Genomic DNA, 12,500 nt, shown 5'->3' with positions numbered 1-12,500 from the left:
AGGATGAAGGCGAGGTTGTCAACATGTAAACAGCTCAATATTTGGTATTATATACACGTGGAGAGCCTCCATTTTTGTTTTCTCCAACATTGGAAACTTGAAGACTGTATATTCTACTGTTTTCCCATTTTTGTAAAAGAAATTATCAAAGAAATTCATTTTTTTTATATTATAACTGTTTAAAAAAATATTATAACTGTTATTCTAGACTAAAGGGGATATATATATATATATATATATATATATATCTTTTTTTAAATGTATATATATAAATAAATGTGTTATACATTTTATATATATATATATATATATTTATATATATTTTTAAATTTATATATATATATATATATATATATAAATAAATGTTTTATTTAGGATCGATGCCCAGAGACACTTTTACGGTTCCGAAGGAGCGTCGGAGCGAAGTGAACAAGAATAAACCTCGAGATCTGGAGACAAAGAAGAAGACGGATGGCTCCGCGGGGAATAGATGGTGTGTGTGTGTGTGTGTGTGTGTGTGTGTGTGTGTGTGTATGTGTGTGTGTGTGTGGCTCAGCAGTAAATCACATCTTCATCATCTGGTGAGGGAGTCTATCTGACCTCTGATGTGGAGAAGAAAGTACATAAAAAAGTGTTTAGAGTCACTTTGAACCGCTGTCACCTATTGAAATAAACATATTGGAGGTATTTACCTTTCATTATTTACCTTTCATTATTTACCTTTCATTATTTATCTTTCATTATTTACCTTTCATTATTTTAGAGACATGTTTTGTTCACCGTTGATCATTTTCGACCGTACATTTATCATTAAAGTACTTTTTCATGCAAAAAGTAATTTATTAAAAATGGCACAAAATGCTGTTTTCAGCTCCTTAAAAATTGATATTTCCTGCTTTTTTTTGGGGACTATTTCACATTAAACGGAATATATTTGGACGTAAAATGACATTGCTCTCTTTTTATGGGCAAAAAACGATTAAAAACGAGACATTAATAAGGGGATCACATCGTTAAGAGAGACGAGAACCTGCATTTCAGTTTGAATATCAAATCAATCCTGGTCGTTTCTGAGGATATAAAGACCTAAAAAAATAATAAAATAAAACAATAACTACAATCAGGCCTGCGTGAGTGAAAGCAGCATGTGTTACGTGTCTTAATCATAAGTGAATAAGTTAAATAGATGAATGCATGAGTGGTGGCTCATTTAAAGAAGACTTTAAAGGCTGTTCTCACCTCACAGTACGGAGGTGTTGCATGACGACAACAACAACAACAACAACAACAAACTGACAGATTCTGATGATTCTCAGAGCCTCAGTAGCAGGAAAAAGGCCAGGGGTTTCATGTCATTTAGCTGACGCTTTTATCCAAAGTGACTTACAATAAGTGCATTAAACCACGAGTCCAAACTCAGAACAACAAGAATCAATTTACTCGGCAAACGTGCCAATAAAAAGACGAGCTATCGAGGTCCGGAGGCCGGTTCAGTTGGACATGAAGCCAGAAGAAAGGTCAGTTCACCAAACAGAGACATGTACGTTTCATTTGACGTCAAGGAAATTAAAATGTTGGATTGATGGACCGATGACTGACACCTCAAGATATTATTTAAAAATGTGTTGAAATACAGCAGCTGGTATGATTAAAAAAAGCGCCTTGATGTTGCTGTTGCATATATCTGCATATGAATACGTTGCGTGTGTGTGTGTATATGCGTGTGTGTGTGTGTGTATTTGGTTCCTGCAGTGTTGACAACAACGGCCGACCCGCTCTGCTGAATACTGTCTCTCCGCTCGCCAAGGACATGAAGATGAGAGACCAGCAGATGTATAAATATATATGTATGTATAAATATCCCACTCTGTGTGTTCGTCCTTCACGTCGAATAATTTGCATTACAACGGCTTCACATTTGTTATTAAGAGTGCTGCTTCACATATCTGTATGGGGGGTCTATGCTTCATGTGTTAAAGCTGCATTCTCTCTCCTGACCACCAGGGGGCGACTCCTCTGGTTGTATAGAAGTCTATGCTTCATGTGTTAAAGCTGCATTCTCTCTCCTGACCACCAGGGGGCGACTCCTCTGGTTGTATAGAAGTCTATGCTTCATGTGTTAAAGCTGCATTCTCTCTACTGACCACCAGGGGGCGACTCCTCTGGTTGTATAGAAGTCTATGCTTCATGTGTTAAAGCTGCATTCTCTCTCCTGACCACCAGGGGGTGACTCCTCTGGTTGTATAGAAGTCTATGCTTCATGTGTTAAAGCTGCACTCTCTCTCCTGACCACCAGGGGGCGACTCCTCTGGTTGTATAGAAGTCTATGCTTCATGTGTTAAAGCTGCATTCTCTCTCCTGACCACCAGGGGGCGACTCCTCTGGTTGTATAGAAGTCTATGCTTCATGTGTTAAAGCTGCACTCTCTCTCCTGACCACCAGGGGGCGACTCCTCTGGTTGTATAGAAGTCTATGCTTCATGTGTTAAAGCTGCACTCTCTCTCCTGACCACCAGGGGGCGACTCCTCTGGTTCTATAGAAGTCTATGCTTCATGTGTTAAAGCTGCATTCTCTCTCCTGACCACCAGGGGGCGACTCCTCTGGTTGTATAGAAGTCTATGCTTCATGTGTTAAAGCTGCATTCTCTCTCCTGACCACCAGGGGGCGACTCCTCTGGTTGTATAGAAGTCTATGCTTCATGTGTTAAAGCTGCACTCTCTCTCCTGACCACCAGGGGGCGACTCCTCTGGTTGTATAGAAGTCTATGCTTCATGTGTTAAAGCTGCATTCTCTCTCCTGACCACCAGGGGGCGACTCCTCTGGTTGTATAGAAGTCTATGCTTCATGTGTTAAAGCTGCATTCTCTCTCCTGACCACCAGGGGGCGACTCCTCTGGTTGTATAGAAGTCTATGCTTCATGTGTTAAAGCTGCACTCTCTCTCCTGACCACCAGGGGGCGACTCCTCTGGTTGTATAGAAGTCTATGCTTCATGTGTTAAAGCTGCACTCTCTCTCCTGACCACCAGGGGGCGACTCCTCTGGTTCTATAGAAGTCTATGCTTCATGTGTTAAAGCTGCATTCTCTCTCCTGACCACCAGGGGGCGACTCCTCTGGTTGTATAGAAGTCTATGCTTCATGTGTTAAAGCTGCATTCTCTCTCCTGACCACCAGGGGGCGACTCCTCTGGTTGTATAGAAGTCTATGCTTCATGTGTTAAAGCTGCATTCTCTCTCCTGACCACCAGGGGGCGACTCCTCTGGTTGTATAGAAGTCTATGCTTCATGTGTTAAAGATGCATTCTCTCTACTGACCACCAGGGGGGCGACACACACTAGGGGACCTCACCTCTCTTGGTGTTTTCGATGAAGCCGTACTTCGGCGGACTGACGAGCCAGACCAGCAGGTCCTTCCTGGGCGTGTCCCGGTCCGACACTATGATGTGATTGGTCGACAGCTGCACTCGACCGCCCTCCTGGACCTTCACGACAAAAATAGGTAAAATACGTATAAAGATGTGATATTTCACACATTCTGATCTTTTCAGAATCAGTGACTTACCTTGATGCCGCTGCGGACCGTGACCGTCGGCGGCTGTCTGGCCGCGGCGGTGATGGTGATGGTGCACATCTGGTTGTCGAGGCGGTTGTCGTCGGCGTCGTAGACGACAAAGTGGAAGATGTCGGTGACCGGCTGGCTGCCCGTCTCCAGGGAGGTGACGTACCTGGAGGCGGAGGTCATTTGATTTCAGCAAATCTCCTTGGATGAGAACATCAACGTGTGCGACACCTGGACCGAGAGGAGGCATTAGCCCCTCCCACAACCACGCAGCGGCTAATCTCTGCCGAGCACTAATAACATTCAAATCTTTCCCGGTGCACTCTGCTCTAATCCCATTTTCATTCTCGTAAAACAAATCCCCGGCTCTTGTTTGTACTAGTCCCCGTTGCCGCGGAGACAATACTAATACGGGCCATTTGCAGATTGCCCCCCCCCCCCGGAGGAACGCCCCGCGCTGAAGCTAATCAGGGCGTTATGGAAATGAAGCAGTTAGCGTGTGAATATTTATATTGCATCTCCGTACCTCTTGCAGGTAATATCAGAGGGATGCTAATTGGCATCAGTCACTGAGAATGTAATGTGTGTGTGTGTGTGTGTGTGTGTGTGTGTGTGTGTGTGTGTGGGGGGGGGGGGGGGGGGGGGGGGGGGGGGGTGGGGGGGGCGGAGGCGCTCTGCCAACGTTAATGTTGGCAGAGCGCCCGTCTCATGAGGAGAAAAACTAAACATCTCAGCGAGCTATAACCACAATCAGAAACTCATCACCACGGCAACAGAAGGACCCTCAAAGCTACTGAACAACTTAACTTGTGTGTTTTCTGAGAGACAACTTGTGTGTTTTCTGTGACAACTTGTGTGTTTTCTGAGAGACAACTTGTGTGTTTTCTGTGAGACAACTTGTGTGTTTTCTGAGAGACAACTTGTGTGTTTTCTGTGACAACTTGTGTGTTTTCTGAGAGACAACTTGTGTGTTTTCTGTGACAACTTGTGTGTTTTCTGTGACAACTTGTGTGTTTTCTGAGAGACAACTTGTGTGTTTTCTGAGACAACTTGTGTGTTTTCTGTGACAACTTGTGTGTTTTATGAGACAACTTGTGTGTTTTCTGTGCAACAACTTGTGTGTTTTCTGAGAGACAACTTGTGTGTTTTATGAGACAACTTGTGTGTTTTCTGTGAGACAACTTGTGTGTTTTCTGTGACAACTTGTGTGTTTTCTGTGCAACAACTTGTGTGTTTTCTGAGAGACAACTTGTGTGTTTTCTGTGCAACAACTTGTGTGTTTTCTGAGACAACTTGTGTGTTTTCTGTGCAACAACTTGTGTGTTTTCTGAGAGACAACTTGTGTGTTTTCTGTGAGACAACTTGTGTGTTTTATGAGACAACTTGTGTGTTTTCTGTGAGACAACTTGTGTGTTTTCTGAGAGACAACTTGTGTGTTTTCTGTGACAACTTGTGTGTTTTCTGAGAGACAACTTGTGTGTTTTCTGTGACAACTTGTGTGTTTTCTGTGACAACTTGTGTGTTTTCTGAGAGACAACTTGTGTGTTTTATGAGACAACTTGTGTGTTTTCTGTGCAACAACTTGTGTGTTTTCTGAGAGACAACTTGTGTGTTTTATGAGACAACTTGTGTGTTTTCTGTGAGACAACTTGTGTGTTTTCTGTGACAACTTGTGTGTTTTCTGTGCAACAACTTGTGTGTTTTCTGAGAGACAACTTGTGTGTTTTCTGTGCAACAACTTGTGTGTTTTCTGAGACAACTTGTGTGTTTTCTGTGCAACAACTTGTGTGTTTTCTGAGAGACAACTTGTGTGTTTTCTGTGAGACAACTTGTGTGTTTTATGAGACAACTTGTGTGTTTTCTGTGAGACAACTTGTGTGTTTTCTGAGAGACAACTTGTGTGTTTTCTGAGAGACAACTTGTGTGTTTTCTGTGCAACAACTTGTGTGTTTTCTGTGAGACAACTTGTGTGTTTTCTGTGAGACAACTTGTGTGTTTTCTGTGACAACTTGTGTATTTTCTGTGACAACTTGTGTGTTTTCTGTGACAACTTGTGTGTTTTCTGAGACAACTTGTGTGTTTTCTGAGACAACTTGTGTGTTTTCTGTGAGACAACTTGTGTGTTTTCTGAGAGACAACTTGTGTGTTTTCTGAGAGACAACTTGTGTGTTTTCTGTGAGACAACTTGTGTGTTTTCTGTGCAACAACTTGTGTGTTTTCTGAGAGACAACTTGTGTGTTTTCTGAGAGACAACTTGTGTTTTTTCTGAGAGACAACTTGTGTGTTTTCTGAGACAACTTGTGTGTTTTCTGTGCAACAACTTGTGTGTTTTCTGAGAGACAACTTGTGTGTTTTCTGTGAGACAACTTGTGTGTTTTATGAGACAACTTGTGTGTTTTCTGTGAGACAACTTGTGTGTTTTCTGAGAGACAACTTGTGTGTTTTCTGAGAGACAACTTGTGTGTTTTCTGTGCAACAACTTGTGTGTTTTCTGTGAGACAACTTGTGTGTTTTCTGTGAGACAACTTGTGTGTTTTCTGTGACAACTTGTGTATTTTCTGTGACAACTTGTGTGTTTTCTGTGACAACTTGTGTGTTTTCTGAGACAACTTGTGTGTTTTCTGAGACAACTTGTGTGTTTTCTGTGAGACAACTTGTGTGTTTTCTGAGAGACAACTTGTGTGTTTTCTGAGAGACAACTTGTGTGTTTTCTGAGACAACTTGTGTGTTTTCTGTGAGACAACTTGTGTGTTTTCTGTGAGACAACTTGTGTGTTTTCTGAGAGACAACTTGTGTGTTTTCTGAGACAACTTGTGTGTTTTCTGTGACAACTTGTGTGTTTTCTGAGACAACTTGTGTGTTTTCTGTGAGACAACTTGTGTGTTTTCTGAGAGACAACTTGTGTGTTTTCTGAGACAACTTGTGTGTTTTCTGTGAGACAACTTGTGTTTTTTCTGTGACAACTTGTGTGTTTTCTGAGACAACTTGTGTGTTTTCTGAGAGACAACTTGTGTGTTTTCTGAGACAACTTGTGTGTTTTCTGTGAGACAACTTGTGTGTTTTCTGTGAGACAACTTGTGTGTTTTCTGAGACAACTTGTGTGTTTTCTGTGCAACAACTTGTGTGTTTTCTGAGAGACAACTTGTGTGTTTTCTGTGAGACAACTTGTGTGTTTTCTGAGACAACTTGTGTGTTTTCTGTGCAACAACTTGTGTGTTTTCTGAGAGACAACTTGTGTGTTTTCTGTGAGACAACTTGTGTGTTTTATGAGACAACTTGTGTGTTTTCTGTGAGACAACTTGTGTGTTTTCTGAGAGACAACTTGTGTGTTTTCTGAGAGACAACTTGTGTGTTTTCTGTGCAACAACTTGTGTGTTTTCTGTGAGACAACTTGTGTGTTTTCTGTGAGACAACTTGTGTATTTTCTGTGCAACAACTTGTGTGTTTTCTGTGAGACAACTTGTGTGTTTTCTGTGAGACAACTTGTGTATTTTCTGTGACAACTTGTGTGTTTTCTGTGACAACTTGTGTGTTTTCTGAGACAACTTGTGTGTTTTCTGAGACAACTTGTGTGTTTTCTGTGAGACAACTTGTGTGTTTTCTGAGAGACAACTTGTGTGTTTTCTGTGAGACAACTTGTGTGTTTTCTGAGACAACTTGTGTGTTTTCTGTGAGACAACTTGTGTGTTTTCTGTGAGACAACTTGTGTGTTTTCTGAGAGACAACTTGTGTGTTTTCTGAGAGACAACTTGTGTTTTTTCTGAGAGACAACTTGTGTGTTTTCTGAGACAACTTGTGTGTTTTCTGAGAGACAACTTGTGTGTTTTCTGTGCAACAACTTGTGTGTTTTCTGAGACAACTTGTGTGTTTTCTGTGCAACAACTTGTGTGTTTTCTGAGAGACAACTTGTGTGTTTTATGAGACAACTTGTGTGTTTTCTGTGAGACAACTTGTGTGTTTTCTGTGACAACTTGTGTGTTTTCTGTGCAACAACTTGTGTGTTTTCTGAGAGACAACTTGTGTGTTTTCTGAGAGACAACTTGTGTGTTTTCTGAGACAACTTGTGTGTTTTCTGTGAGACAACTTGTGTGTTTTCTGAGAGACAACTTGTGTGTTTTCTGTGAGACAACTTGTGTGTTTTCTGAGACAACTTGTGTGTTTTCTGTGAGACAACTTGTGTGTTTTCTGTGAGACAACTTGTGTGTTTTCTGAGAGACAACTTGTGTGTTTTCTGAGAGACAACTTGTGTTTTTTCTGAGAGACAACTTGTGTGTTTTCTGAGACAACTTGTGTGTTTTCTGAGAGACAACTTGTGTGTTTTCTGTGCAACAACTTGTGTGTTTTCTGAGACAACTTGTGTGTTTTCTGTGCAACAACTTGTGTGTTTTCTGAGAGACAACTTGTGTGTTTTATGAGACAACTTGTGTGTTTTCTGTGAGACAACTTGTGTGTTTTCTGTGCAACAACTTGTGTGTTTTCTGAGAGACAACTTGTGTGTTTTCTGTGAGACAACTTGTGTGTTTTCTGTGCAACAACTTGTGTGTTTTCTGAGAGACAACTTGTGTGTTTTCTGAGAGACAACTTGTGTTTTTTCTGAGAGACAACTTGTGTGTTTTCTGAGACAACTTGTGTGTTTTCTGTGCAACAACTTGTGTGTTTTCTGAGAGACAACTTGTGTGTTTTCTGTGAGACAACTTGTGTGTTTTATGAGACAACTTGTGTGTTTTCTGTGAGACAACTTGTGTGTTTTCTGAGAGACAACTTGTGTGTTTTCTGTGCAACAACTTGTGTGTTTTCTGTGAGACAACTTGTGTGTTTTCTGTGAGACAACTTGTGTGTTTTCTGTGACAACTTGTGTATTTTCTGTGACAACTTGTGTGTTTTCTGTGACAACTTGTGTGTTTTCTGAGACAACTTGTGTGTTTTCTGAGACAACTTGTGTGTTTTCTGTGAGACAACTTGTGTGTTTTCTGAGAGACAACTTGTGTGTTTTCTGAGAGACAACTTGTGTGTTTTCTGAGAGACAACTTGTGTGTTTTCTGAGACAACTTGTGTGTTTTCTGTGAGACAACTTGTGTGTTTTCTGAGAGACAACTTGTGTGTTTTCTGAGACAACTTGTGTGTTTTCTGTGACAACTTGTGTATTTTCTGTGACAACTTGTGTGTTTTCTGAGACAACTTGTGTGTTTTCTGAGACAACTTGTGTGTTTTCTGAGACAACTTGTGTGTTTTCTGTGAGACAACTTGTGTGTTTTCTGAGAGACAACTTGTGTGTTTTCTGAGACAACTTGTGTGTTTTCTGTGACAACTTGTGTATTTTCTGTGACAACTTGTGTGTTTTCTGTGACAACTTGTGTGTTTTCTGAGACAACTTGTGTGTTTTCTGTGAGACAACTTGTGTGTTTTCTGAGAGACAACTTGTGTGTTTTCTGAGACAACTTGTGTGTTTTCTGTGAGACAACTTGTGTGTTTTTTCTGATAGACAAACTTGTGTGTTTTCTGAGACAACTTGTGTGTTTTCTGAGAGACAACTTGTGTGTTTTCTGAGACAACTTGTGTGGTTTTCTGTGAGACAACTTGTGTGTTTTCTGAGAGACAACTTGTGTGTTTTCTGAGACAACTTGTGTGTTTTCTTGAGACAACTTGTGTGTTTTTCTGTGAGACAACTTGTGTGTTTTCTGTGCAACAACTTGTGTGTTTTCTGAGAGACAACTTGTGTGTTTTCTGTGAGACAACTTTGTGTGTTTTCTGAGAACAACTTGTGTGTTTCTGTGCAACAACTTGTGTGTTTTCTGAGAGACAACTTGTGTGTTTTCTGTGAGACAACTTGTGTGTTTTCTGAGACAACTTGTGTGTTTTCTGTCGAACAACTTGTGTGTTTTCTGAGAGACAACTTGTGTGTTTTCTGTGAGACAACTTGTGTGTTTTATGAGACAACTTGTGTGTTTTCTGTGAGACAACTTGTGTGTTTTCTGAGAGACAACTTGTGTGTTTTCTGAGAGACAACTTGTGTGTTTTCTGTGCAACAACTTGTGTGTTTTCTGTGAGACAACTTGTGTGTTTTCTGTGAGACAACTTGTGTATTTTCTGTGACAACTTGTGTGTTTTCTGTGACAACTTGTGTGTTTTCTGTGAGACAACTTGTGTGTTTTCTGAGAGACAACTTGTGTGTTTTCTGAGAGACAACTTGTGTGTTTTCTGAGAGACAACTTGTGTGTTTTCTGAGACAACTTGTGTGTTTTCTGAGAGACAACTTGTGTGTTTTCTGTGAGACAACTTGTGTGTTTTCTGAGACAACTTGTGTGTTTTCTGTGAGACAACTTGTGTGTTTTCTGTGAGACAACTTGTGTGTTTTCTGAGAGACAACTTGTGTGTTTTCTGAGAGACAACTTGTGTTTTTTCTGAGAGACAACTTGTGTGTTTTCTGAGACAACTTGTGTGTTTTCTGAGAGACAACTTGTGTGTTTTCTGTGACAACTTGTGTGTTTTCTGTGCAACAACTTGTGTGTTTTCTGAGAGACAACTTGTGTGTTTTCTGTGAGACAACTTGTGTGTTTTATGAGACAACTTGTGTGTTTTCTGTGAGACAACTTGTGTGTTTTCTGAGACAACTTGTGTGTTTTCTGAGAGACAACTTGTGTGTTTTCTGTGCAACAACTTGTGTGTTTTCTGTGAGACAACTTGTGTGTTTTCTGAGACAACTTGTGTGTTTTCTGAGAGACAACTTGTGTGTTTTCTGTGCAACAACTTGTGTGTTTTCTGTGAGACAACTTGTGTGTTTTCTGTGAGACAACTTGTGTGTTTTCTGTGACAACTTGTGTGTTTTCTGTGACAACTTGTGTATTTTCTGTGACAACTTGTGTGTTTTCTGAGACAACTTGTGTGTTTTCTGAGACAACTTGTGTGTTTTCTGAGACAACTTGTGTGTTTTCTGAGAGACAACTTGTGTGTTTTCTGAGACAACTTGTGTGTTTTCTGAGAGACAACTTGTGTGTTTTCTGAGAGACAACTTCTAAGTTCTTCGGTTCCTCAGAGAACCCGGCAGCAGACCCCTCCTCTGTGCTCTCGTGAAGGGTTCCTCGTTCTCCTGCGGGTTTGTAATGTTCTAGAACCCGCTGGATGAACTCAACATGTCTGCAGGTTTAAGGTGAAAACAAAGTCCTTCACAGGTTCCTCAAAAAGGGAGAACCACGAGGGAACAGAACTCCTTGAGCATTTTACTGTTTGTTCTTCTACTGAAGAACTGATTCACTCCCTTCCCTCCAGTGGACCCTCGTGAACCTTTACTGCTGATACAACGACTGCTTCTGGCTCTATTTTTTGGTTAATAGCTGCATTTTTTCATTTTATTTTGCTGATATTCTGCTCTTTTTTTTTTTTTAAAGAGCCTCTGAAGTAGATTTGAACTGAAAGCGAGGATACGATCTTCTGGGCGCTCTTCATCTGCACGCGAGTCCCTTTGAAGAGAAGATCCTCCTTGAACCTGCCTGATCCTGTGCTCGCTGACGTCCTCCATGGTGAAGGAGGAGAACTCCCTCAGCTCCTGGTGCTCCTGCTGGTCCTGGTGGTCCTGGTCCTCCTGCTGCGACGACTCGCTCCGGGTCAGGACGCCGTACATCGGCACCGACACCAGCTGGATCTGGATCTGCTGGTCTGGGGAGGCGTTGTCCTGCGAGAGGGGGGAGGCAGACACGAGAGCTCAGATCAGGTCCTCAGAGCGAGGTCGACCAATCACGGGCCTCGATCAGAACAATACAGTTATTACGCTTTCTTTAGGTTTAAATAAATAAATAATAACAACAACAGCTCACTGCTGTGATTCACTGTGTGTGTTAATGCTGATGAACAACACATTATTATTCGGTATAATTGAATTACATGTATTAAGAGAGTTGTTGGCATTGAGCCAAGAGAAGATTTGATGTTTCACGCTCAAAGAAAATGAAAGATTTGTGTTTTATTTTAATATCTATATAAATATATAGATATGAAAATATATAAAAACATATATAAAAAAATATATATATAAATATATATTTATATACAGTATATATATATATATATATATATATATATATATATAAATATATATATATTGACACAATGTATGTCCACATATTTAATAGAATACTTTGTATCTGTCCTCCTCAAAATGTGTCTCACAACGTAATGAAATGGTTCTCACGGTGAACGCCAGGTGTGAGCGTCCAATCACGGTGCTGCTTTTCTCGCCCACTTCCAGCGACAGCGTGGCCAACGGGTCCCGCTGGGGCCCGTTGGCGCCGGCGCCGCCCGGCCCCACCACCACCACCTGCACCGCCGTGGTCGCCATGGAGATGCCGTCGCTCACGGAGAAGGTCATGGCGTCCTCCTGGGCGCTGAGGCCGGCGTGTCGGTAGAGCAGAACGTTGCGGGTGACGTCGCCGAAGGTGAAGACGTCACCTGGCGGGACGGAGGAGGCGTGAGCGCAGGTGTGTGTGTTTGTAAAGTGTGAGCGCAGGTGTGTGTGTGTGTGTGTGTTTGTAAAGTGTGAGCGCAGGTGTGTGTGTTTGTAAAGTGTGAGCGCAGGTGTGTGTGTGTGTGTGTGTTTGTAAAGTGTGAGCGCAGGTGTGTGTGTGTTTCTACAGTGTGAGCGCAGGTGTGTGTGTTTGTAAAGTGTGAGCGCAGGTGTGTGTGTGTGTGTGTGTGTTTCTACAGTGTGAGCGCAGGTGTGTGTGTGTGTTTCTACAGTGTGTGCGCAGGTGTGTGTGTGTGTTTCTACAGTGTGAGCGCAGGTGTGTGTGTTTCTACAGTGTGAGCGCAGGTGTGTGTGTGTGTGTATTTGTAAAGTGTGAGCGCAGGTGTTTGTGTGTATTTGTAAAGTGTGAGCGCAGGTGTTTGTGTGTATTTGTAAAGTGTGAGCGCAGGTGTGTGTGTTTGTAAAGTCTGAGCGCAGGTGTGTGTG

At 41.7% G+C, this 12,500-nt stretch overlaps 1 protein-coding gene across 1 annotated transcript in view; it reads right to left on the bottom strand.

Moving 5' to 3' along the window:
• fras1 (Fraser extracellular matrix complex subunit 1) overlaps positions 1–12,500 on the bottom strand; it is a 204,478-nt gene that overhangs the window by 33,568 nt on the left and 158,410 nt on the right. Inside the window, exons 38-41 of the mRNA XM_034541300.1 lie at positions 11,742–11,998; positions 11,044–11,225; positions 3,560–3,722; positions 3,347–3,479 (exon numbers count right to left, since the gene is read on the bottom strand). Of these exons, the coding sequence (XP_034397191.1) occupies positions 3,347–3,479; positions 3,560–3,722; positions 11,044–11,225; positions 11,742–11,998 (735 nt within the window). The remainder of the gene's footprint in view (positions 1–3,346; positions 3,480–3,559; positions 3,723–11,043; positions 11,226–11,741; positions 11,999–12,500) is intronic.

Source organism: Cyclopterus lumpus, chromosome 9 (genome assembly GCF_009769545.1).
Source record: "Cyclopterus lumpus isolate fCycLum1 chromosome 9, fCycLum1.pri, whole genome shotgun sequence".
Lineage (NCBI taxonomy): Eukaryota > Metazoa > Chordata > Actinopteri > Perciformes > Cyclopteridae > Cyclopterus > Cyclopterus lumpus.
This window is presented reverse-complemented; position numbering and strand designations above follow the sequence as displayed.